Here is a 26,598-nt window from a genome sequence, read left to right as displayed (position 1 = left end):
AGGGCTCATAAGTAAGCATTTCACTGTAAGGTCTACACCTGTTGTATTCGACGCATGTGACAAATAAAATTTGAATTACTCAAATAAATGCAGCACTCTTTCCCCCACATTCTTGTCCAAATATACATCTCTGACATGTATTAGTATTGTAAATATTATTTAATGACATACACATAAAGTTTTTACAACAGGGCAGGGACAAAAAGACATTGTGCAATTCTTTCAACTGTGTCTTCTTCAGTGGTGACCATGGCTCTCTGGGAGGTCTGGAACAACCTCTCCCGTCTCCAAGATGGTGTCGCCCTGAACACAGACAGGGAAAATGTACAGATAATGAAAGAGTCAGTTGCTAGATGTCCCTACTCTTTCATTACAAGGTCTAGGAAAGCAGTCTGGACTGCGCATATGCAAACTTTATGCACGCATGACTAAGTCGCTTTGGGAAAAAGCATCTGCTAAAATACATTTTGTGTTACCGTAGTAGGCCACAATTGCAGTGCAGTTTATATATAAGCTGCACTGCAATTCAGTGCTTTACTGTAAACTGCCAAAGTGCACCATTGTGTCACATGCATGTGTAAATAAATCTATAAGCAATAAATCACATTTTACTGGTCACATATACACATGTTTAGCAGATGTTAATGCGAATGTAGCGAAATGCTTGTGCTTCTAGTTCCGACAATGCAGCAATATCTAACAAGTAATCTAGCAATTCCACAACAACTACCTAATACACACATCTAAGTCTGATATCCAGTAGTTCTTCCCAGCTGTAAGTAATAACACTTAAGATTTTCTGGGCTAACAATGTAAGAAATAATACATAAAAAAACAAAACACTGCAAAGTTTCCTAAGAACTAGAAGTGAGGCGACCCTCTGGTCAGCGCCATCTTGTCCAATCATCAAGACAAAAGGAAAGGGGGATACCTAGTCAGTTATCCAACTGAATGTGTTCAACTGAAATGTGTTCAACTGAAATGTCTTCCGTATTTAACCCAACCCTTACGTTAATGACTTTTGCAAAACCAATCAGTTTTCCTTGTTGACATTTACATTTTTCAATTGAAATGACATGGAAACAATGTATGTTTCAACCTGTTTTTGCCCAGTGGGCAGTGAATCCACTGTAACACTAAGAGACAGTTCACAGACACAGATTAATCGTAGTCTGGACTAAAAAGCACTTACAATAGAGATTCTTCATTGTATGTGCTTTTTCATCCAGGACTAGGCTTAATCGTGTTCCTATAACAACACATGAGATGTACTTACAGGGAACAGTCTGGGCTTTAGCTCCACGATGCCATAGGGCTTTTTCTGTGACAAACACACAAGCAGGACAGGTCAATGTTTTAGATTGAATTGAAGACTCTTCTATGACACATGCATGATACAACTTTCAATAGAGCAGGTATAGTGAATGAACACCAACACACAGGGCTAAACACTGCAATCCACTACTGTATAATAACATTTCATAAATCCGAGCACAATAAACTTTGAACAGCCAGGGTCAAACACATTATCAGTCCTCTTGAACATTAGGTCTCAGACTTTTAAATCAAGACCAGTCTGTCTTGGCAGTAGGTCAGGGGAAAGCATTAGCAATGCTGATTTTTGAGTGACACAGCCTGGCATTTCATGTTTGATTTAGAGCTGGGAGGACTGGTGTTATGAATTTAACCAATTAGGCCTGTGAGGTGGTTGGAAGAATCCAGGTGGAGTCTGGTTGGGCCAAAATCCTCTTACACTCCGGGAACAGGTTTTCCTAACAGCAACATCACTACATGAATGAAAAGACAACATTATTGTTGGTGTTGAATTGATTAAACTTACAGCAACATGATACTTCACGTAATAATGCACAACCCAGGCAGGGATCAGCAACCGGGTCAAGGCGAACACTCCACCAGTGTAGGCTTTGTAGGTCTGGAAAGAGAGCAACACAAAGGGGACGTGTGTCACAAATGTTAACAGGTGTTGTTGATTTCTTGCTGACAACAGTTGATTCAGTTTTTCGGTACAACTATTAGTTAGCAACATGCCAGTAGCTATGTTACGTTCAGGTTGGCAGTGACACAGATGACTGGCATCACACCAAGCATGAGAATACTAGTCAACCCGTCTGTCACGAGCGTCAACATGCAACTATGTGGCTATGGTAACTAGTGACGACCCATGCAACTGGCTAGGCTAGCTAGTAAACAGTAACACCGACGTCTCAAAACAAAAACATAGTACGTAGCTATCACAAATACTAGCTAGTTAGTCATTGTAATCCAATTCTCACAGCGTTGTTCGTTGAGATATATTAGAATGAAATTGCAAAATGATAAACTCACGTAAAGCCTCCACAGGGTCTTCGGTTCCAGAAAGCCAGCCCAGAATTTTGCCACGGGCCCGGGGGCTGTCTTTGGCAGCACGGGCTCTCTGGGACTGAGCTCTTGGTCCTTCAGCCATTTCCTCCTGAGGTTTGAAATCTGCTCTACGCGGAGCTTTTCGTCTGCTGTGTAACCAGTCATGATTAAGAAGAGCTAGTTCTTATTTTCTTGATATTCAACTTCACTACAATGACACCATGGAGGACACCGCCATGGAGTGCACAGCCAAAACTCATGAAGAAGAAAACAGTCAACGACAACTGTAACTACACATTTCCCCCCTTGGCTGAGTGTGTGAGTGACATCTACGGGACTGGAGGAGGAAACAAAACGGAATATTTATGATCACTGATTTCTCTGATACATTGTGCAAAATATGCTACACACAATTGCTTACTAAATGTTTTACATTCATCCAAAATTAAGGAAACTCTGTATTATGTATCCATATGCTTTTTACTATAATGGTAAATGCCTTGTGAATTACTATTAAGATGTCATAAACAGTAAATGATAATGAGTTTTCTGTTTGGATGTGGTTGCAGCATTATAAACTGGTGTCACCATATGGCCATTCTACCACTGTCCCCAGGGCATAAGCAAGTCCTCAATCAATTGTATTTTATAAAGAGCTTTTTACACCAGCAGTTGTCACAAAGCGCTTACAGATACCCAGCCTAAAACCCCAAAGAGCAAACAATGCAGATGTAGAAGCACAGTGGCTAGGAAAAACTGTAAAGTGTGAAATCTTAGCTATCATCAAACATTATTGCTTCAAAGGGCTTTTTCAATCATTAGTCATTACACTTAAAATACAAGCTGAAATGTTTGACATAGTTATAATCTGATGTATTATCAATAGTTAGTGATACAGTATAGTCAACTGTCTTGATCATCAATTTGTTAAGCAAACTATATCAATGTCTTCTGAAATATAGTGGACTTTATCAACACATCCACAAAATCATTCATTCGTATGTGATGCAGAGTGTAACAGAGTAGATCAACTAAAGTGTGTAAGTTGCCATCAATACATAAATCAATGAACAGAAATCGTGTGTTCTCCTGACAGTAGTACTACAGCCAAATATATTTGAGTGTTCCCTCCATTCCCCGTACTGGGTTGTAAATGAACACCCAGTCTTTGGCTCACAACATTAATATTTTTTGATGACGGACAGTGTCGAAATATTCAAGACATGAAAAATACGGATGTTTTATGTCACTCATCAAATAAAACCACTGACATGTCCATCTGAAATGTCTCTTTTCTTATTATAATTATGAATTTATTTACAACTGACCATTGGCTTATATATTCCAAGTACAGAGGACATAAAGGCTTGACGTAAACCCTGTTTAAAGTGGACTTTTCCCCATTGAAACTGATGTGTGTTGTCTTTGCATTTGGATCTGATTGAAATAAGATCTACTCCAAATCAGATATGCTGTGACGGCTTTACATGTGTACAGAACGTGCCGAAGCATAAATCAATAGTGATTTATTTTAGTAGCATATCATAAGAATTGGCATCATCCAACGAAAAATATGCACCAGTCCTGTCTATGAAATGCATTGGGAATTGTTTTTAAACCAGAGACATTTAAATTACACAGGCTCCAAATGATGCATCATTAACAGTGTCATCTGCAGAGATAGTTTCGTAAACTGATAAGCCTTTCATCAGAGTCCATGAGGATTTGCACAATATAGACTTATATCAGGCGGAATTCCGAGGCCACCAAGTGTACAGTAATCCAACCTGCAGCTTCTATCTAAACCACACACTAATAAAATGTCTGTGGTGCAACCTAACCCAAGTGTTCCGTTCTTTGCAGGAAGTTGGCACTCGCCACGGTGAGTGCCAAAGAAACCACAGAAGGTTGACGAGAGCGGACACAACCCCAATAGCAGTTAGATTAGGAGAATGGCCCCTCCACCTTTATCAGTGTATGTCTCCTCTGTGTGTGTACAGCTTCTCTCTCTCTATATATATAGAGAATATATATATATATATATATATATATATATATATATATATATATATATATATCTTACTTTTGGACTTTGACTCTTACAGCATATTAGGATAAAGTGAAAAAATAAAAGTTTGCTGCAGATGTAGGATCTTTATTTGATCACCCTGTTGCAGGAGAACGTTCCTGCAATGCAGGAAATTAAAAACTTGTGGTGTATGTGAGGTTTTAAAAGTCTTCTGAAGTTTGTAATTTCCACTTTGAAATTTCAGACTTGATGTGTCAACTCCTACAAAAATGTCCATTAATTATAATCCACATAATAATTCTAATTTCCTCTTGCTGCAGGATATTTTCCTGCTGTAGCAAACTGTCTCAAATTAAAGATCCTACATCTGTAGGTCAGAGTTGTTAGAGCGATACTGCCATTGACCAGAGTAAAACATGATAAAGAAAACATTACAGTGGCTATCAAACCAGGCTCTATTTAGTTGCATGAAAATCAATGAACCCATGACCCTTTCAGTGTATTTTTCCAGAACATTTTGGTACCCCAAGGATGACTCCCCATGCACAAGCAAAGGGACATACCCAGTTTTGATTTACAGCAAGGGGCTGGTTTTGCTACCACCCTCCTATCAAGTATCACTCAAATACGAGACCATTGAAGGACCATCTCCGACTCCCCCATATGCATCAGACAGCACTGGGGGAACTGGCGTTCTCCTCTCTCACTAGTAGAATCTTGACCGATGTCCTTTACAGTGTTGTTGGGTCAGCCAGGGGTTCCGGTAAAAAAACAAACATCTTCCCTTGAAATGGGGGTCAGGACATACCCGGAAGCCATTTAAATCAAAGTCCAGAATTAGGTTCATAGGAGGTATCGTCATCTCTTGGACCAAGGTTAGACCCAGAGAGCTGAACTCCTTCTCTATATATTTGTTTGTGGTTTGGGTAAGGCACACTTTGTCTCTTGGCTAGAACCACAGAGCAGATGGAAGTGTTCGGGATGACTTTCATTCCACCTCTAGTAAGTCAGATCCCGTTTTAAAGGGTACATGTCCATCTTCAACCTCCCTAGACTGTCTCCAAACTCACAACCAACCACAGTTATATCTAGACTTCATCAGGCGATGCAACACAGACCAACTATACCCAGCCTTTCCATTGAATGAAGAATTCATAAAATATGAACAGAATTGAAGCCGAAGGAACCTTTTACAGAAAGCTGAGTCCTTGCCTAATTATTTAACCCATTGTCTTACAAACTGTGGGAATTAGTCAAGGCTTATTGATTATTGATCATTATCATCAAGATATAAAATTCCTTTAACAATTGCAAAGGAAAACTGCAATTGACTATTTGACATGGGAAAGTTCATACTTCAGTGAATATGGCAGTTGCTTACCACTATTTGTTATGAAGTGGAGAAGGTAAGTACAACACAAACTAGTGCTGTGTAATAGCTAAGAAAGAGAGTTGAAGGCATGACATGCCTGGTTGTTTGAAAAGTGTGTTAATTAGATACTCAATGCCATTTGAGTGATCGACAGCTTGCATGCGCCCGACATATCCCGTCTTGTGAGTGGCTTCCAGAAGTCTTGTGGTGCTACACATGTTACTGCGGCATTCATTTACCATGATGTTGTGACGTGTGCTCATTCACTATAAAAGCAATCATCTCCTGCTGGGACAGTTTATCCTTGTAATGAGGGTTGACACCTCTGTAGTAGGGGGCTTGCCTGTATGTGGGGAGGTCACAGATTGGTTTGGCTTGGATTTGGGATGAGAATGTATTGCTGTATTGAGATCTCTTTTCTACTATTATGTCCTAACCTATCATGGTAGATTTTACCAGCTTTATTTCTGTATTGATTTGTATACACCAACAGACTCTGGAATACAGTGTTACAAGAGGACTGTGAGGAGTGTACCATCTCGAAGTGAGCGAACTCAGTGAAGTGGAGGGCTGGACACCATGAGGGTCGACGACATGAACCCCCGCACTGGGATGGTGGTAGCCATCAGCAGCCCTTTACTGTTCTTCGGCTTCATGTTCACCATGTCGGGCATGAAGGGAGAGACCCTGGGCGGGATCCCTCTCATCGCCATTGGACCTGCCATCTGCCTCCCAGGGGTGGTGGCTATCATTCTGGCTAACCGAACCAACGGCTGCACCAAGTTCCCCACCCGGCGCCAATGTCTCAACTGCCTCTGTCGCAAGTGTAGGAGGAGGAAGCAGATGCCTAGAACCAAAGAGTCAACCAGGATGGCCAGAGACTCAGAGGAGCCTGATGGGGACAAGAGGGCTGAGGCTGGGGCTGAGACTGGGTATAGATCTGGGGCTGGAGCAGACTCTGCGTCCATTACCATTGCAACAGTGAAAGAGTCTGGTCATCTGATCAATAAAGCGAACCAAAATCATGATGAGGTGCGACGCTACCCAGCTAGTGCCTTGATGGCCATGGCAGGTGTCTCTAACTACAGTATCTATGATAGTAAGTCCTACTCTATGGACAGTCACTGTGGGGCCTATAATAGTAAGGTGCATCATGTGCCTCAGCAGCAGCAGGACAGTTTTGTGGTGTACTACGAGGGAGGCTTCTCTCCGTACGGACCCTGTTACTGCTACATCAAACCCAGAGATTTTATGTGGGGCGTAGAGACTGTGGTCTAAGTGTGGATACTGAAGCCTACTGGGGAAACCCTATTACTGGAACTATTACTGTAAACTACTAAATCTATTTAGGTGTACCTGGGACATGAATAGTAAGCCTGTTTATCTTACAGATAAATAATACTGCAGTACTAATGTTGAAGCAGTTAACATAAGAAAGACATTTGCAGTTTCTTGAATGAATTGTATGTTGCCTATTTATTTTGGATTTTTCTTTCATATTGTATAAATATTTAATAATCTAAATGGGCATTAAAATATTTCTCTAAATGGGCATTTACATTTGCACTATTTTATATATTGTTGTCTTAATGATCAAGTATCTATTATGTATCATATTCAACAAAATCCATTTAATGCATTGTTGTGTTTGTGGTATAGTTACTAAATGAAGAAATAATGAAACGTTTTTGTGATTACATCTGCCCAGATGATGCACAAATCGACGTGAATCATGCAAATAGTTCAATCTGCACATTACAAACCTGTTACAGAGACCACTAGAAGGGGAAATACCGCTGCCAATGTCCTGTTGAGGCTACTAAAAACAAATTATTAACAGTTTGGATGTGAATTATTACCTTGCATTATTTTAAAATGTAAACATCTCCAAGAACAGACAAATAACGAAAGATATTCATGTTATAAAAAGTATACAGTATGATAATGTATCTTCATGGGCACGGTTTTCACCAATGAAGTCCAATAGAAGAAGAGAGTTGTAGTCCTATAATGAATATTCATTCTTAAAGCGGTGCATTGTTGGATACTACACATGCCATTTTTGGACTGGGTAACTTCTGATTCAATGACGACTGCTGTTACGCTACTATCAAAATAGGGAACATTACGGAGGAAATGTAACTATTGGTGTACTGAAAATCCCCATAAATGCTGCGATAGTATATCAGGTATGTGAACAGTAAATACTTGCCATAGTCCAGCACAGTTTGATAACTTGTTACCCTGATATAATCTGTCTTTTGCGGAATTAGCTAGCTAGCTAAGCTACTCATGCTAACAAGTAACAAAACGATAGCTACATTTCACCATGTGAAACTGCTAAAATTATGTCAGTAAGCTAGACAAACCCGTATAGTAGCTAATTACTACCTAGATAATAACTTAACTTAGCTAGCCTTCATAATTGTGCATGAATTGAGTGTTTTTGCCAGTTAGGTTGCTTGATAGCACGATCGTGCCATGCCACTTCAGTCAAGGTGACATGTTCCACAAAGACCAGCACGCTCAATCCAGACAAGTACATTGTAAAGGGAACTATGTGCTTGGCAATGTAACTAGGTATTCATTGAACAAGAGTAATTTTAAAACCGGTATGCTTTGTCGATTGAATGATGGTTGTCACTCGTTACCACAGCCACAAAGTCAAATTGGCTATGTCGTAAAAATTTATGAAAGCAAAAATGTGATTTTTGGTCTTTAAATTTAAGGTTAGTCTTAAGGTTAGCAGTGTGGTTAAGTTTAGGGTAAAGCTTAGATTTTAAGAAGATAATTTGTAGGAATAGGCGGGGTTAAGCGATAATTATGACTTTGTAGCTGTGGTAACTAGTGAAGACCTCTTGTGCCAATCGTCATCTAACGTCACAACTGTCACATGTTGCAGGGGGCCACGTTATTTCCCATGCAACCTGAGCAATGTTCTTTCTCCCCTTGTACGGTATGTGACTGAATCTGTGACAGGTCTATTAAAGCGAATGATGATACCCCACATGGTATACGATACCTGTGTGTATTTGACCCAGCTGTCAGGAGATACTAAGATGGGTACTTTTACACAGTACATCCTATTTTGTGGGACGGGCAGCAGGTAGCCTAACGGTTAAGCACATTGGGTCAGTAACTGTAAGGTCAATGGTTAGAATCCAGGAGCCGACTAGGTGAAAATCTGCCAATTTGCCCTTGAGCAAGGCACTTAGCCCTAATTTCTCCTGTAAGTCGCACTGCATAAGAGTCTTCTAAATGACTAAAATTATTGAAGCTGCACATAACCACTGAGGGCTGTAGCTAGCCAGTAGTAGCTACAAACCTAGAGCAGAGCAACATAGATTTTTGGTTCTGTTTTGAACACATACAGTATCTGATGTTATCAGACCTACATGTAGCTGAGATAAAGGGCTCAGTGCTATTATACCTGTTATCCTGAAATACCCCTCTCTCCCTCACCAGGGTTCAGTGTGTGGATGGAGTCAGTAGCATCTGAGAGCACCCAGCATAGTTATCACAGACAGGACAATCCAAAGAAGTCCGCGTTCAGACCAGTGCAGGCTGCACATCGGCAGGCAGGGGGAGAATGGTCAAGTACTTCTCTAACGACGTAGACATCAGGACCTCGTGGGACCATGTTGTCTCTGCCTTCTGGCAGAGGTATCCCAACCCATTCAGGTACAGGACCTCGCGCTGACCCGCTTTTATGGCGGATGCCTCAATGATTTGGTGAGAAGGGCTATGCCTATTTTCCATTGAGTCACAAACTCCAGACCCATGGAAAACCTGTGTGCTTTCTCCTACTATTGCACAAACGGCACCAACCGTCACTCTATAACCAAATGTGTTTTTGTAAAATGTTCAGTGGACATTGTTACAAGTAGTCCTTGTGCTTGTCCTTGTACAGTTGAACTTTGCAGTCATTGTTTTGTTTGATATACATTCTAAAGTCTCAGGATCATTATGTTACTGTGGAATTGCCCTACTCTCACTCACAATGAGATTATGGTGTCTGACACTGTTACACAAGTTCAGATAAAACAACAGTGAGAAGATTTTATTAAGATGGAGAACTGAGAGTGACCACCGTGGAGAAGTGATACCAGCTTTGTCAGATCAGAAGGAAGTGACTTAGTCAAGTGCTTCATTCTATTTGTATTGTTAATATCTCCTCTTTGTTTGAACCCAGACATCTTTCCTTTTATTTGAGTACTTGATTCAAGGTTTGTATTCGATTGCTAATAATCAAATACAAGTACTTGAAATGTACAAATCTGCAACTATTTAGCAGGTTAAATTCAGAAGTACTGACAATGTTCAAATTTGTTTGTGGAGTATGTCAAGTGTCATGCAAATGTTATTTTCAGTTGTCTGAACAACTAGTAATTGGACCAACTGATAGCATACCGCCAACATTGTGTGTGTTCCCGTGCATCAGCACCCATGTTCTCACGGAGGACGTGGTGTTCCGGGAGGTGACGGTGGACCAGCGGCTTCTCTCCAGACGCCTGCTCACCAAGACCAATCGAATGCCTCGCTGGGCCGAGTTCCTCTTCCCCTCCAACCTCTCACGCTCCGTCTACATTGTCGAGGACTCCGTCGTCGACCCGGTCACCAAGAGCCTCACCACGTACACCTGGAACCTCAACCACACTACGTTAATGGTGAGGTACGCCCCGACATATGCTCCATTCCGAATCGACCCCTAGCCCCTACACCAAGAAGTGGCTAGGGAGTAGGGGCTAGGCTTCGAATTTGGAACCCAGGGATACTGGTTCCCACAGCTTAGTGGTTGGAGCATGGTGCTTGCAACACCAAACGTGTGGGTTTGACACTCATGCCAGTCACATGTAGTTCATGTATGTGTTTGTTAGTACGTGTAGGTTTCTCTCTGTTTTACTAGGTTGGTGGACGCTCATGTCCTTTTACAGTACACTGACTCAACACCGTGGAGTATCTTGTATTTGTTAGAAATCCATATTCTATCTTTAGGAGATAGTATCAGCACCACCGCCACCAGACAGAGGAACACGCTGGGTTTCCCCTACTGCGTTTAGCTGCGGCGCAGCTAAAAAAAGGAAAGACTGACACTATTAGTATTGACTAAGATAAGAATGTATCTACGTATTAGCACACAGCCTACTATTGAACAGAGACTTTGATATGCACGTCTACATGAAAACTGCTGTCCAAATAAAGTGTTATTGCATATCTTTAGATACGGAATGGAAGATCTTTTCCTCAACGGTTTAGGCTAGGTTGGTGTCTGCCCCTTCATGACCTCCAGTGGTTGACCTATATTACAGCCACAAGACATTGACAAGAAAGTGCCCTCTGCGTTGCCCCGCCCCCCTGAGAGACGGGCTTGTTTACTGGTCGCGCTTGTTTGTTTTCTCTAGCAACCGACTGTCTCCAAGCCTACAGCACAATGAATATACTGTTTCCCAGAGAAATTCCTTCATGTTGATACCCACAAGGTTTTCCATTGTATATAATTTGTGCCATTTTGTAAAAAAAAAAAAGAGAGAGAAAGGCAACATTCTGCAGTCTGGCTGGATATTGGTTCAGACTGGTAAACCCTTGACTAAAGAGACAGACGTGAAATGTATTGTTGGTGGTTTTCTGTTTCTCAGGGACCTGCTTTGTTGGATAAGAAAGATGACGTCTCAAGTCTCTACGAGAGTCGGAGTTCACTCTCCATTCTACGGTTAGCAATAGAACAAGGCTTTAATGTGAGAGACTAAACGAGACACTTTATCTCACCATACCTGGTCAATGTCAACTAGACCTACACTGCAATCATGCACAGACCTTTTTATGATTCAACCAGCACTTTGTTCATCCCCTTCCCACTTTGTATTCATCTCAAGATCGCCAACACTTGATGTCTATCGATCAAGATATATGGTGCTGTCAACTTGATGGATGAGCAGAGAGGAGCACCATAAGGAACACACACACACCCACCCACACCCCACCAGATTATGCCCACCGTCTAGTTAACGCAAAGCGTTGTGGCGGCGTGCTAGCGAGCGCTGTCTTGTTTTGATTCCACTTGACGGCAGCTGAAGGAGAGGATGACTCATATCACTAGACAGATGGAACAACTTTGTAATCATCTCCAACATCATATTTCGGAACAAAATGTCACTCTTATAAAACATTTATTATCGCACGCAACCAGTGACTCAAAATGAAGTGGAATTCATAACTTGTTCTTCGTTCATTTTGCATTGAAGTTGTTTGCTTCTTTATGTATTGTGCCCTATAGTTGAGGGCAGCAAACCAACACCACCTGGTTAACAACCCTCTCTTCCCCCATCCTCTCCTAGACGGTGGAGGAGCGCTGCGTATTCCAGGAGGACCGGCCTGCCTTCACGCTGCTCAGACGAGAGGCCTGGATCTCTTCTGGAGTCTACGGCTTCTCCAGACCTATCCAGGTACAGCACAGATGTCGTACAGAACAGCCACAGCGCAACAGAAAACACCACAGCCCCAGACCAGCTATAGGACAGCACACCACGGTACAGCCCCAGACCAGCTAGCTATAGGACGGCACAGCCCCAGACCAGCTAGTTATAGGACGGCACAGCCCAGCCCCAGACCAGCTAGCTATAGGACGGCACAGCCCAGCCCCAGACCAGCTAGCTATAGGACGGCACAGCCCAGACCAGCTAGCTATAGGACGGCACAGCCCAGCCCCAGACCAGCTAGCTATAGGACGGCACAGCCCAGCCCCAGACCAGCTAGCTATAGGACGGCACAGCCCAGCCCCAGACCAGCTAGCTATAGGACGGCACAGCCCAGCCCCAGACCAGCTAGCTATAGGACGGCACAGCCCAGCCCCAGACCAGCTAGCTATAGGACGGCACAGCCCAGCCCCAGACCAGCTAGCTATAGGACGGCACAGCCCAGCCCCAGACCAGCTAGCTATAGGACGGCACAGCCCAGCCCCAGACCAGCTAGCTATAGGACGGCACAGCCCAGCCCCAGACCAGCTAGCTATAGGACGGCACAGCCCAGCCCCAGACCAGCTAGCTATAGGACGGCACAGCCCAGCCCCAGACCAGCTAGCTATAGGACGGCACAGCCCAGCCCCAGACCAGCTAGCTATAGGACGGCACAGCCCAGCCCCAGACCAGCTAGCTATAGGACGGCACAGCCCAGCCCCAGACCAGCTAGCTATAGGACGGCACAGCCCAGCCCCAGACCAGCTAGCTATAGGACGGCACAGCCCAGCCCCAGACCAGCTAGCTATAGGACGGCACAGCCCAGCCCCAGACCAGCTAGCTATAGGACGGCACAGCCCAGCCCCAGACCAGCTAGCTATAGGACGGCACAGCCCAGCCCCAGACCAGCTAGCTATAGGACGGCACAGCCCAGCCCAGCTAGCTATAGGACGGCACAGCCCAGCCCCAGACCAGCTAGCTATAGGACGGCACAGCCCAGCCCAGCTAGCTATAGGACGGCACAGCCCAGCCCAGCTAGCTATAGGACGGCACAGCCCAGCCCCAGACCAGCTAGCTATAGGACGGCACAGCCCAGCCCCAGACCAGCTAGCTATAGGACGGCACAGCCCAGCCCCAGACCAGCTAGCTATAGGACAGCACAGCCCAGCCCCAGACCAGCTAGCTATAGGACGGCACAGCCCTGTATGGAGTCTACATCCAAGACTAAAGTAATGTTCAAAGCAGACTTAGGTTCAAGTAATGTTTGCTTTCTTTCAAATACTTTGAGAGTTTGATTGAGCCTGTCTGGGGTGCCAAATGAGTTTGGTTTTGGGACTACTCCATTGGTGACATTGCGCCAATCAAGCTCAAACAAGTGCAGCTAAATTATTTGAATGGATAACAAATACTATTTGAACCCAGGTCTGATGGCTATTGAATACATCCACATATACGAGGCTCAGAGGACCACTACACTACAGCAAAATAGTTCAAGTACCTCAGGACAGACGACCCCTTTTCATCACCAAAGCCATGACCCGTTTAATGGGAGCAGATATTGAATAGCAGCAGTCTGCAAAGCAGCAGTACATTTGGATTTGTAGCCTGGGAAATCAATTTGAAGGATCTGCTTGCGGTCGTTGTTGGACACCTATGAGAACATACATATATAATCCATCTATAACAAAAGCCCAGTCTGAGTTGAAAAACAGATTTTCCCTTAAGTCCGACCCAGATATTTGGTTGACAAATCTAAGAGGCCCACATAAGTATTTTCCACCTCAGCAAGCTAGGCATTCTGTCTCTCTCTCACACACACACACACACACACACACACACACACACGAGAGGGTTTATAGGGACGAATAATGGCACAAGAGGAAAAGTGTGTCTGCAGATGCCAAAACAAAGAAATGGTTTATAGGGACGAATAATGGCACAAGAGGAAAAGTGTGTCTGCAGATGCCAAAACAAAGAAATGGTCATCTTCCACCAGGAATGTTTTCTACGCAAGGGTAGAAAACTATTTTAGCTTGTTATTATTATTATTAGCGGTGTGTGCTAGCCTTGACTACCCCTAGAGAGAGAAATGGAAGTCGAGATGATGGGAAAGAGAGAACAAGAGAGATGAAAGAAAGAAAGAAAGAAAGAAAGAAAGAAAGAGAGGGGGGGGGGGAAGTACACTGCTGTTCATGTCTCCCCATTTAAACCCTGCTGTTTCCTGTCATGTCCGTCTGTTCTGTTCCCCAGGAGTTTGGCTTGGCCCGCTTCAAGAGCAACCAGGTGAAGGCCATGAAGGGCCTGGAGTACGCTCTGTCTAACTTACACAGTACGTACTGAAGTAGGAGAAGGAGGAAACCAAACAACTTTATTTCTGGGATTTATGTGGTTGGAGGCGATGGGCAAACTTTTTTTAGAGGGAAAAAGTTATATTTTTGGAGATTGGTGCTTTCCGTCATGTTTTCCACATTACACAAAGTACCAAAAAGTCTGTCAAAGTCTACTCATGGCTGATTGCCGTGGTCTGAAGTGAAGTCGTGAAATTAATCACAGCTCCCACCCACCAATCAACTCTCAACACTAACCCTCCCATCATACCTTCTCTCTCTCCTGAAGTGTAACACACACACAATCGTCCGTGGATAATCAGGCCGTGATAGCGTCGCCAGACGGACGCGTCTCTTGAAGTCCTTCGCCGAGTGGAGTGATACGACGACGATGATGATTACTGATTTACTGCATGTCTGAGTATGGCCATGTTCTCGTCTCGGAGATATCCCTCCCTAAAGATTGACACCTACAAGTTCCCACTCTCTTAATTGAACGAGTCCGGTTGAGTCAATGATTCAACCGTTTGTCTATGTTCAGAGGCTGAAAACATCCAATGTGATTAGCTTAAGCCGTATAGTCACAGACCAGTGTTTTGTCCCACGCGTTGCGTGACTGCGCCATATGCCACAGGGCCTTCAGAAAGTATTAATTACCCCTTGATTTATTCCACATTTTGTTGTGTTACAGATGGAATTCAAAATTGATTGAGTTTTTCCTCAACCATTTACACACAATACCCCATAATGACAAAGTGAAGACATGTTTAGACGTTTTTGCAAATTTATTACAAATGAAATACATATCTCAATTACATAAGTATTCACACCTCTGAGGTCAATACTTTGTAGAAGCACCTTTGGCAGCGATTACAGCTGTGAGTCTTTCTGGGTAAGTCACTAGGAGCTTTCTACGCCTGGATTGTGCAACATTTGCCCATTATTCTTTTCAAAATTCTTCAAGCTCTGTCGAATTAGTTGTTGACCATTTTCAGGTCTCTCTGCAGATTTAAGTCGAAACTGTAACTCGGCCACATTCATTATCTTCTTGGTAAGCAACTCCAGTGTAGAATTTGGCCTTGTTTTAGGTTATTGTCCTGCTGAAAGATGAAATCCTCTCCCGGTGTCTGGTGCATGGCAGACTGAACCAGGTTTTCCTCTAGGATTTTGCAGTGACTGGGTGTATTGATACACCATCCAAAGTGTAATTAATAACTTCACCATGCTCAAAAGGATATTCAGATTTTTTATTTTTTTTTGCGATCTACCAATAGGTGACCTTCTTTGCGAGTCATTAGAAAACCTTCCTGGTCTGTGGTTGAATCCATGTTTAAATTCACTACTCTACTGAGGAACCTTACAGATAATTGTATGTGTGGGGTACAGAGATGAGGTAGTTATTAAAAAAAATCATGTTATACACTTATTGCACAAAGAGTGAGTCCATGCAATTTATTGTATGACTTGTTAAGCACATTTTTACTCTTGAACTTAGTTGGGCTTGTCATAAATGGGGCGGCAGGGTAGCCTAGTGGTTAGAGCGTTGGACTAGTAACGAAGAGGTTGCAAGTTCAAATCCCTGAGCTGACAAGGTACAAATCTGTCGTTCTCCCCCTGAACAGGCAGGTAACCCACTGTTCCTAGGCCGTCATTGAAAATAAGAATTTGTTCTTAACTGACTTGCCTAGTTAAATAAAGGTAAAATAAAAATGATTTGAATACATTTCAGCTTTTATTTGTAAAAATTCCACTTTGACATTATGGGGTATTGTGTGTAGGCCAATGACAAACTCTCAATTTTAATAATATTTGAATTCAGGCTGTAACAACAACATTTGAAAAAGTCAAGGGGTGTGAATAATCTGTGAATGCCCTGTATGTCAAACATCAGTTCATAACAGATAATCACAGCTGTCCAATGTTTGGCCATGACGACGGTAACCATGACGACGGTAACCATGACGACGGTAACCATGACGACGGTAACCATGACGACGGTAACCATGCCGACGGTAACCATGCCGACGGTAACCATGCCGACGGTAACCATGACGACGGTAACCATGACGACAGTGGCGAGGCCTGCGTTCTGTCTGACATTGTCCTAGTGTCACACAAAGGCAGCAGACTAGACACACACCTCAAAGACTTATAGGACATATTTCCATTGTTGTCTTTGTCCCCTCTGTGTGCATCATGCCGTCACTACAGCTGGACTAGGTCTCAGGTTTATTGCGATGGTAAGTACAGTACTAGGGTCTGTCACTACAGCTGGACTAGGTATCAGGTTTATTATGGTGGTCAGTACAGTACTAGGGTCTGTCACTACAGCTGGACTAGGTATCAGGTTTATTATGGTGGTCAGTACAGTACTAGGGTCTGTCACTACAGCTGGACTAGGTATCAGGTTTATTATGGTGGTCAGTACAGTACTAGGGTCTGTCACTACAGCTGGACTAGGTATCAGGTTTATTATGGTGGTCAGTACAGTACTAGGGTCTGTCACTACAGCTGGACTAGGTCTCAGGTTTATTATGGTGGTCAGTACAGTACTAGGGTCTGTCACTACAGCTGGACTAGGTATCAGGTTTATTATGGTGGTCAGTACAGTACTAGGGTCTGTCACTACAGCTGGACTAGGTCTCAGGTTTATTATGGTGGTCAGTACAGTACTAGGGTCTGTCACTACAGCTGGACTAGGTCTCAGGTTTATTATGGGGTCAGTACAGTACTAGGGTCTGTCACTACAGCTGGACTAGGTCTCAGGTTTATTATGGTGGTCAGTACAGTACTAGGGTCTGTCACTACAGCTGGACTAGGTATCAGGTTTATTATGGTGGTCAGTACAGTACTAGGGTCTGTCACTGCAGCTGGACTAGGTATCAGGTTTATTATGGTGGTCAGTACAGTACTAGGGTCTGTCACTACAGCTGGACTAGGTATCAGGTTTATTATGGTGGTCAGTACAGTACTAGGGTCTGTCACTACAGCTGGACTAGGTATCAGGTTTATTATGGTGGTCAGTACAGTACTAGGGTCTGTCACTACAGCTGGACTAGGTCTCAGGTTTATTATGATGGTCAGTACAGTACTAGGGTCTGTCACTACAGCTGGACTAGGTCTCAGGTTTATTATGGTGGTCAGTACAGTACTAGGGTCTGTCACTACAGCTGGACTAGGTATCAGGTTTATTATGGTGGTCAGTACAGTACTAGGGTCTGTCACTACAGCTGGACTAGGTCTCAGGTTTATTATGATGGTCAGTACAGTACTAGGGTCTGTCACTGCAGCTGGACTAGGTATCAGGTTTATTATGATGGTCAGTACAGTACTAGGGTCTGTCACTGCAGCTGGACTAGGTATCAGGTTTATTATGGTGGTCAGTACAGTACTAGGGTCTGTCACTACAGCTGGAATAGGTATCAGGTTTATTATGATGGTCAGTACAGTACTAGGGTCTGTCACTACAGCTGGACTAGGTATCAGGTTTATTATGGTGGTCAGTACAGTACTAGGGTCTGTCACTACAGCTGGACTAGGTATCAGGTTTATTATGGTGGTCAGTACAGTACTAGGGTCTGTCACTACAGCTGGACTAGGTCTCAGGTTTATTATGGTGGTCAGTACAGTACTAGGGTCTGTCACTACAGCTGGACTAGGTATCAGGTTTATTATGGTGGTCAGTACAGTACTAGGGTCTGTCACTACAGCTGGACTAGGTATCAGGTTTATTATGGTGGTCAGTACAGTACTAGGGTCTGTCACTACAGCTGGACTAGGTATCAGGTTTATTATGGTGGTCAGTACAGTACTAGGGTCTGTCACTACAGCTGGACTAGGTATCAGGTTTATTATGGTGGTCAGTACAGTACTAGGGTCTGTCACTACAGCTGGACTAGGTATCAGGTTTATTATGGTGGTCAGTACAGTACTAGGGTCTGTCACTACAGCTGGACTAGGTCTCAGGTTTATTATGGTGGTCAGTACAGTACTAGGGTCTGTCACTACAGCTGGACTAGGTCTCAGGTTTATTATGGTGGTCAGTACAGTACTAGGGTCTGTCACTACAGCTGGACTAGGTATCAGGTTTATTATGGTGGTCAGTACAGTACTAGGGTCTGCACTACAGCTGGACTAGGTATCAGGTTTATTATGGTGGTCAGTACAGTACTAGGGTCTGTCACTACAGCTGGACTAGGTCTCAGGTTTATTATGGTGGTCAGTACAGTACTAGGGTCTGTCACTACAGCTGGACTAGGTCTCAGGTTTATTATGGTGGTCAGTACAGTACTAGGGTCTGTCACTACAGCTGGACTAGGTATCAGGTTTATTATGGTGGTCAGTACAGTACTAGGGTCTGTCACTACAGCTGGACTAGGTATCAGGTTTATTATGGTGGTCAGTACAGTACTAGGGTCTGTCACTACAGCTGGACTAGGTATCAGGTTTATTATGGTGGTCAGTACAGTACTAGGGTCTGTCACTACAGCTGGACTAGGTCTCAGGTTTATTATGGTGGTCAGTACAGTACTAGGGTCTGTCACTACAGCTGGACTAGGTATCAGGTTTATTATGGTGGTCAGTACAGTACTAGGGTCTGTCACTACAGCTGGACTAGGTGTCAGGTTTATTATGGTGGTCAGTACAGTACTAGGGTCTGTCACTACAGCTGGACTAGGTATCAGGTTTATTATGGTGGTCAGTACAGTACTAGGGTCTGTCACTACAGCTGGACTAGGTATCAGGTTTATTATGGTGGTCAGTACAGTACTAGGGTCTGTCACTACAGCTGGACTAGGTCTCAGGTTTATTATGGTGGTCAGTACAGTACTAGGGTCTGTCACTACAGCTGGACTAGGTCTCAGGTTTATTATGTGGTCAGTACAGTACTAGGGTCTGTCACTACAGCTGGACTAGGTCTCAGGTTTATTATGGTGGTCAGTACAGTACTAGGGTCTGTCACTACAGCTGGACTAGGTATCAGGTTTATTATGGTGGTCAGTACAGTACTAGGGTCTGTCACTACAGCTGGACTAGGTATCAGGTTTATTATGGTGGTCAGTACAGTACTAGGGTCTGTCACTACAGCTGGACTAGGTCTCAGGTTTATTATGGTGGTCAGTACAGTACTAGGGTCTGTCACTACAGCTGGACTAGGTATCAGGTTTATTATGGTGGTCAGTACAGTACTAGGGTCTGTCACTACAGCTGGACTAGGTATCAGGTTTATTATGGTGGTCAGTACAGTACTAGGGTCTGTCACTACAGCTGGACTAGGTATCAGGTTTATTATGGTGGTCAGTACAGTACTAGGGTCTGTCACTACAGCTGGACTAGGTATCAGGTTTATTATGGTGGTCAGTACAGTACTAGGGTCTGTCACTATGGTGACGGCATGGCTACGATCCAATATCCATACTATTGTACCATTTGTCCAATACAGACTGTCTGAAGTGGATCCCTGTGCCCTATAGAGTGCACTACTTTAGCCCTATGGGCCCTGGTCAATAGTAGTGCACTGCACTGCACTATGTAGTATATAAGATGCCATTTCAGACAACCATAGCTTCCTCCTAAATGGTATGCTTCAAATCAAAGTTTATTTGTCATGTGCGCCGAATACAACAGGTGTGGATATTGGATCAGAGCCATGGATCTGTGACACCTTCGTCCCAACCCCTTGCTGGGGGATGTCACATGTCTGTCTGGTAGTAGCTTCTGTAGCCACTAGGCAGCCATTTCTAGAACAATCTCTAGTATCCACAGTAGTTGAGGAACAATGCAGTCGAGTCATAATTCCCTTTGGCATCAATGTGGACAGACACCAGCTATTCTAGAGCATTAGATCCTGTATTGTGCTTATCTGTAGCTGCTGCAAATACTGTGTACAAAACATTAGGAACACTTTCCTTATATTGAGTTGCAACCCCCTTTGCCCTCAGAACAGCCTCAATTTTTCAGATCATGGACTATAAGGTGTCGAAAGCATTCCACAGGGATGCTGGCCCATGTTGACGCCAATGCAAACTGTTGAAAGTGGAAAATCCCAGCAGCGTTGCAGTTCTTGTGCACCCGGCATATACTACCATACCTCATTCAAAGGCACTTCAATCTTTTGTCTTGCCCATTCACTCTCTGAATGGCACACACACAATCAGTTTCTTAAGGCTTCACCTATACTGATATTGAAGTTGATTTAACAAGTGACATCAATAAGGGATTCACCTTGTCAGTGTGTTTCATGGAAAGAGCGGGTGTTCATAATGTTTTGTAGATTGTGTACTGTCATTTTTCCCCGGTTGATGCAAGTGCATGTTGGCTGAAGGAATTCTAACTTGAGATGAATGTCAAGGGGGATTTATTTTCATGAAAAATGTAGTTTAGCTGTGAATCATGTCGGTATGATTCACATAATATTCCACTCTAAATTGATTTCATGTCACTTCTGTGATATTTAATTCTCCTGTTCAGGCGACATGAACAAAGGAAATTTCTCGTTTCATTAATTCACTTACTTGGGGAATGTAATATTTCCTCGGGGTGCAGACCCCCTGCCAGATCATTCACACATAGTGGAGGATCGTTCCTAGCGTTTAAAGCTTTACAGGGTCCCTTTATCTTAACACTTCGCACCGCTCTGCTTACCCAACCTCCCACTGTGCCCAACTTTTCAGTTAATTGGGCTCCACCGCCAGCTAGGCAGTAGCTCCGACACACACCGCCAGCTAGGCAGTAGCTCCGACACACACCGCCAGCTAGGCAGTAGCTCCGACACACACCGCCAGCTAGGCAGTAGCCCCGACACACACCGCCAGCTAGGCAGTAGCCCCGACACACACCGCCAGCTAGGCAGTAGCCCCGACACACACCGCCAGCTAGGCAGTAGCCCCGACACACACCGCCAGCCAGGCAGTAGCCCCGACACACACCGCCAGCCAGGCAGTAGCCCCGACACACACCGCCAGCCAGGCAGTAGCCCCGACACACACCGCCAGCCAGGCAGTAGCCCCGACACACACCGCCAGCCAGGCAGTAGCCCCGACACACACCGCCAGCCAGGCAGTAGCCCCGACACACACCGCCAGCCAGGCAGTAGCCCCGACACACACCGCCAGCCAGGCAGTAGCCCCGACACACACCGCCAGCCAGGCAGTAGCCCCGACACACACCGCCAGCCAGGCAGTAGCTCCGACACACACCGCCAGCCAGGCAGTAGCTCCAGTACTGTGAAAGGAGTCGGAGCAAGGATGATACAAAACTGAGAAATCGTCAAACGAGCATACCAGATATTCAAGGTTTGATCAAAGTCATGTGCGTCTGGAACGTCACCCTATCCACTATGTAGTGCACTACTTTTGACCAGGACCGATAGGGAGTAGGGTGCCATTTCAGACAGTGTGGTAGAAACAACCAGGACCACCTCCTGTCGTTGGCCAACATCAAAGGGGTTTTATTCATAACGGAGTGTGAGACTGCACGTATTTCTGTTGGTGTGTGTGCTAGAGACTATCCGACTGCATCGGTGTGTTTGCGACTGCATGCACACACACATCCGTTTGTGTGAAGCGACTAATCTTCCCTCCTGCCTGCATCTCCAGCCACGAGGTTCGCGACAGCGTCCGAGAAAGAGAAGCGAAGAGAAAGAGAGCGAGGGTTGAGCTCAAAGAGCCCAGAGGAAAGATGTGGCTTTGTATGGAGGCCTCAGAAGCCTTCCATCCCCCACAGAGAGAGGGTGCTCTGGGGGTCAGCCAAGGCAGCCGGCCCTGGGAAGGGACCAGGGCTGTGGTTATTCTGGTCAGTGGCTCCAGACCTGCAGCTGGGCTGGGTTCAGTCAGAGGGAGACAGGGAGGAAGAGAGTGTTGTCATAGTTTCCCCCCCATTGTCTGTAGTAGAACAGTACATGTGGTGCCATGAAGTCTTAGCCTGGCCTAGCATAGAACATCTTCCTCCCCTCTGTCCCCTCATCCCTGTTCCCAGTACAGTTACTGTAGCTTTCTCCTTGTCCCTGTTCCCAGTACAGTTACTGTAGCTTCCTCCTCTCTCCTTGTCCCTGTTCCCAGTACAGTTACTGTAGTAGCCTCCTCACTCTGTCCCATCTCTCCTTGTCCCTGTTCCCAGTACAGTTTGTCCCCTGAGCTAAGGTTCCTCTGGGCCACGTCACGCTATGCTGCCACTGACCCCATGTCCTGGAGGCTGGCCAGACTCAGTGGGCCTGACCAAGACACTTTTGTCTAGGTTTCTCTTGCTGGAGTCCCCAGCAGCTTTTTCTGAGTATCTTTCTCTCGCCCTCTTTGGATCTCTTTCCTTAACTTTCATCTTTGTCTTTCTTGGCCTGTGACTGGATCCATTGTGCTTGCTGTGTGTGTGTGTGTGTGTGTGTGTGTGTGTGTGTGTCCTTCTCCCTCTCCTCCCTACTGGTCGCTCCAGATAGGATCGCTCAGCCTCAACAACCACTCCAAGATTGGCTCCTCTCCTCTCTGGCAGTCTAAATATTTTCCAGATGTTTGAAGTATCTGTTAGAAGCATTTGGATGGCCTCAGTGTTCACAACTCACACTGAAGAAGAGGAATGCTCTGCTTGTCTCTGTTGTGACGGTGGTAGTGTGTTGACTAGGAGACCTCTGGGGATGGTAGAGGTCACCTTAACTCTAACCCCTACTTCTAAAATAGCCTTTTTTAGATGGAGGAAAGGTTATATTGTTTCACACACTTGTAGAGAGGGCAATCACACACACACACACACTTGTTTTAAAATGTATTCCCAATCAAAATCCTATTTCCCCTAAACTTTTTAACCTTAACTCTAACTCTAAGTCTAAAATAGCCTTTTTCCTTGTGGGGACCGGCGAAATATCCCCACTTGTCAAAAATGTTCCTTGTTTTGCTATCCTTGTGAGGACTTCTGGTACCCACAAGAATAGTGAAACCCAACCACACACACTGTTAGAGAGAATGCTGACCCAGGAACAAACCCCTGAGCAGAAGACCTGCTGGCTGCCTCATGACAAGATCCCTGTTACCTGAGCCTTGTGGTCTTTCCAACACACACACTTTTAGTCCCAGGATATCAAGTCTAAGTAATGTGGAGTTGTATTCATTCACTCCATGTTTACATGTTGGTTAGTTTACTGTATACACACACTCACCCCATGTCTCTCTCGTCTTCTGCCCACAGGAGAGGCACCCCAGCGTCAGCCCTGCGTCCGGGACACAGTGAAGACTGCTACAGAGAAAGCCAAGACCCTGGCCTCGGCCGCCGCCCCGCAGAAACAGCCCCAGCAGTACGTGTGACGACAGGGGAACATCCACTGCTGCCGGCTGGAACCAGGACTGGAATGGGACACTGTGCACGCAGGGCAGGCACAAGCAACACATTCACATGCAACACACAGGCTGGCCAATTCTGATCTTTTTCAGAGCTTATCTGATTGGTCAAAAGACCCATTTGTGAGGAAAAACAAATCAGAATTGAGCTGCGCATGCACACACACTCATGCACACGCCTTTTCATTGACTGGAAGCTTGCTTGTATCAAGGTCTCGGTGTACAATATGTCCATCTAAACCACTAACTAACAGCTCTGCTCCTCTGGGGTTAGGCTCTGCTCTTGTTTTCATTAGCCTAGCATTAATACATCTCATGTACTGAGCCCCTGTCTGACCGCCTGCCACAACTTAGGGGCATGATCAATAGGCACCAAACGCAAGAAAATGTTCTCAAACAGAGCGAAACAGAGATACAAAAGTATGTGGACAGCCCTTCAAATTAGTGGATTTGGCCATTTCAGCCACACACGTTGCTGACAGGTGTATAAAACCAAGCACACAGTCATGCAATCTCCATAGACAAACATTGGCAGTAGAATGGCCTTACTGAAGAGCTCAGTGATTTAACGTGGCACCGTCATAGGATGCCACCTTTCCATCAAGTCAGTGTCACATTTCTGCCCTGGTCAACAAAGTGCTGTTATTGTGAAGCGGAAACGTCTAGGAGCAACAACAACTCAGCCGTGAAGTGGTAGGCAACAAGCTCACAGAATGGGACTGCCGAGTTCCAAACTGCCTCCGGAAGCAACGTAAGCGCAATAACTGTTCGTCGGGAGCTTCATGAAATGGGTTTCCATGGCTGAGCAGCCGCACAAAAGCCTAAGATGACCATACGCAATGCAAAGCGTCAGCTGGAGTGGTGTAAAGCTCGCTGCCATTGGAGCAGTGGAAATGCATTCTTTGGAGTGATGAATCACGCTTCACGATCTGATGGACGAATCTGGGTTTGGCGGATGCCAGGAGAACACTACCTGCCCCAATGCTGAGTGCCAACTGTAAAGTTTGATGGAGGAAGAATAATGGTCTGTGGTGGTTTATTGTTCGGGCCCCTTAGTTCCAGTGAAGGGAAATCTTAACTCTACAGCATGCAATGACATTCTAGATGATTCTGTGCTTCCAACTTTGTCAAACAGTTTGGGGAAGGCCCTTTCCTGTTTCAGCATGACAATGCCCCCATGCACAAAGCGAGTTCATACAGAAACGGCCTGTCGAACTTCACTGGCCTGCACAGAGCCCTGACCTCAACCCCATCGAACACCTTTGGGATGAATTGGAACGCCAACTGCAAGCCAGGCCTAATTGCCCAACATCAGTGCCTGACCTCACTGGCTGAATGGAAGCAAGTCCCCGCAGCAATGTTCCAACATCTAGTGGAAAGCCTTCGCAGAAGAGTGGAGGCTGTTGTAGCAGTAAAGGGGGACCAACTCCATATTAATGCTCATGATTTTGGATGAGCAGGTGTCCACATACTTTTGGTCATGTAGTGTACTTTCTGAACTTGTCCAATAGAAACACTTTCTGTTGCAAAATGTTTTTATATGGTGTGCCATAATGAACACAACCCTGACTTGAGTAAGCTCTGGGACATATCTCTTGTGCACTGTCAGTGAGGCCTGTTTTGAAAAGCATAAAACGTGACAAATCAGACATGCCAAATAACAGTAAAAGGTACCAAGACAAGCTGAAGAAATAATAATGTTCCACAACACTGGATGTATGCTGGAGTTTGAGAGTTTATCAGATAATATAAATAATTAGTAATTATTGTATTACCCTTCCAACTGCGTCGTGCGACTGAATTTGTCAATGAGGTCTACGATTGATTTGTTGGATATATCAAGCGATATCAAATTAGGAATTTGACATTTACCAGGGACAGTTGATGTATTTCATGTTTTATTGTACATTAATAATGTATTAGTCCAACATTGGTTTGTCTCTTAATATTTTTGCTGCATTCCTTTAAGGTAGAACTAGCTATTATGATTTTGAAATCATTTTGGCTGTGATTTTTAGACTAGAGGAAATTGTCATAAGTCTTAACATTGAAATAATACTGCACTTAAATAAGTGATTTAATATTATTTGGGATACAACTTTATCAATCTTATGTTGCTCTCATTTTGTTTTGGTTCAGTTTTATGTAAACTAAACTACTGCATATTGTCATGAAATTGTAACGTTCAATGCCATGGTTTTCATATTCCTATGTACAACTTAGTCGATGTTGTGATGCTATTGCAGTAATCTGACAACAGGGGGCCTAAAAAGAGCCTGTAGAAGTTCAGCATGCCAACTATTTAAAGGGGCAGTGCAGTCAGTGATTTCTGTGTTTTTATATATAGGAGGTTGGAATAATACTGTGAAATTGTCCTTTTAGCATAAGAGCTGTTGGAAAAGACTGCCTGAACTTCTTGCATTTTGCTAAGAAACAATTTTTTCTTAGATTTTTAACTCCGTTTTAATTGTTACCCAGAAATGATTTGATATTGAGATAAAAACAGCTGCATTGGACCTTTTTATTACTGTTTGGCCATTCTCTCCAGTCTCCACCAGACAGAGGTTATTTTACATAAACCACTTCACCGTCCTGTTTCCTCATTCTCCAGTCTCCACCAGACAGGTTATTTTACATAAATCACTTCACTTTCCTGTGTTTATCATTCTCCAGTCTCCATCAGACTACTGAGGTTATTTTACATAATATAGCGCTTCATCTTCCTGTGTTATCA

At 44.3% G+C, this 26,598-nt stretch overlaps 3 protein-coding genes across 3 annotated transcripts; 2 read left to right on the top strand and 1 right to left on the bottom strand.

Moving 5' to 3' along the window:
* Positions 1–142: 142 nt before the first annotated feature.
* ndub6 (NADH dehydrogenase 1 beta subcomplex subunit 6) lies at positions 143–2,637 on the bottom strand. Its single transcript, NM_001140996.2, is given in 4 exon segments — positions 143–303; positions 1,277–1,321; positions 1,841–1,933; positions 2,347–2,637. Coding segments are annotated over 4 exon segments (384 nt in total). The 5' UTR covers positions 2,527–2,637; the 3' UTR covers positions 143–237.
* A 3,704-nt stretch (positions 2,638–6,341) lies between these two features.
* On the top strand, positions 6,342–7,040 carry LOC106602270 (transmembrane protein 215). The gene has a single exon (XM_014194795.1). It carries the CDS (start codon positions 6,342–6,344, stop codon positions 7,038–7,040), a length of 699 nt encoding a protein of 232 aa, XP_014050270.1.
* Positions 7,041–7,802: 762 nt separating this feature from the next.
* On the top strand, positions 7,803–26,380 carry LOC106602274 (PRELI domain-containing protein 1, mitochondrial). Its single transcript, XM_082974140.1, has 6 exons — positions 7,803–7,951; positions 9,228–9,443; positions 10,204–10,429; positions 12,098–12,205; positions 14,465–14,543; positions 23,716–26,380. The coding sequence occupies exons 2-6, from the start codon at positions 9,352–9,354 to the stop codon at positions 23,829–23,831; spliced, it is 621 nt and encodes a 206-aa protein (XP_082830266.1). The 5' UTR covers positions 7,803–7,951; positions 9,228–9,351; the 3' UTR covers positions 23,832–26,380.
* The last annotated feature ends 218 nt before the right edge of the window (positions 26,381–26,598 follow it).

Source organism: Salmo salar, chromosome 04 (genome assembly GCF_965601325.2).
Source record: "Salmo salar chromosome 04, fSalSal1, whole genome shotgun sequence".
Taxonomy (NCBI): Eukaryota; Metazoa; Chordata; class Actinopteri; order Salmoniformes; family Salmonidae; genus Salmo; species Salmo salar.
Note: the sequence above shows the minus strand (reverse complement) of the source record. Positions and strands in the feature narration are given on the sequence as shown.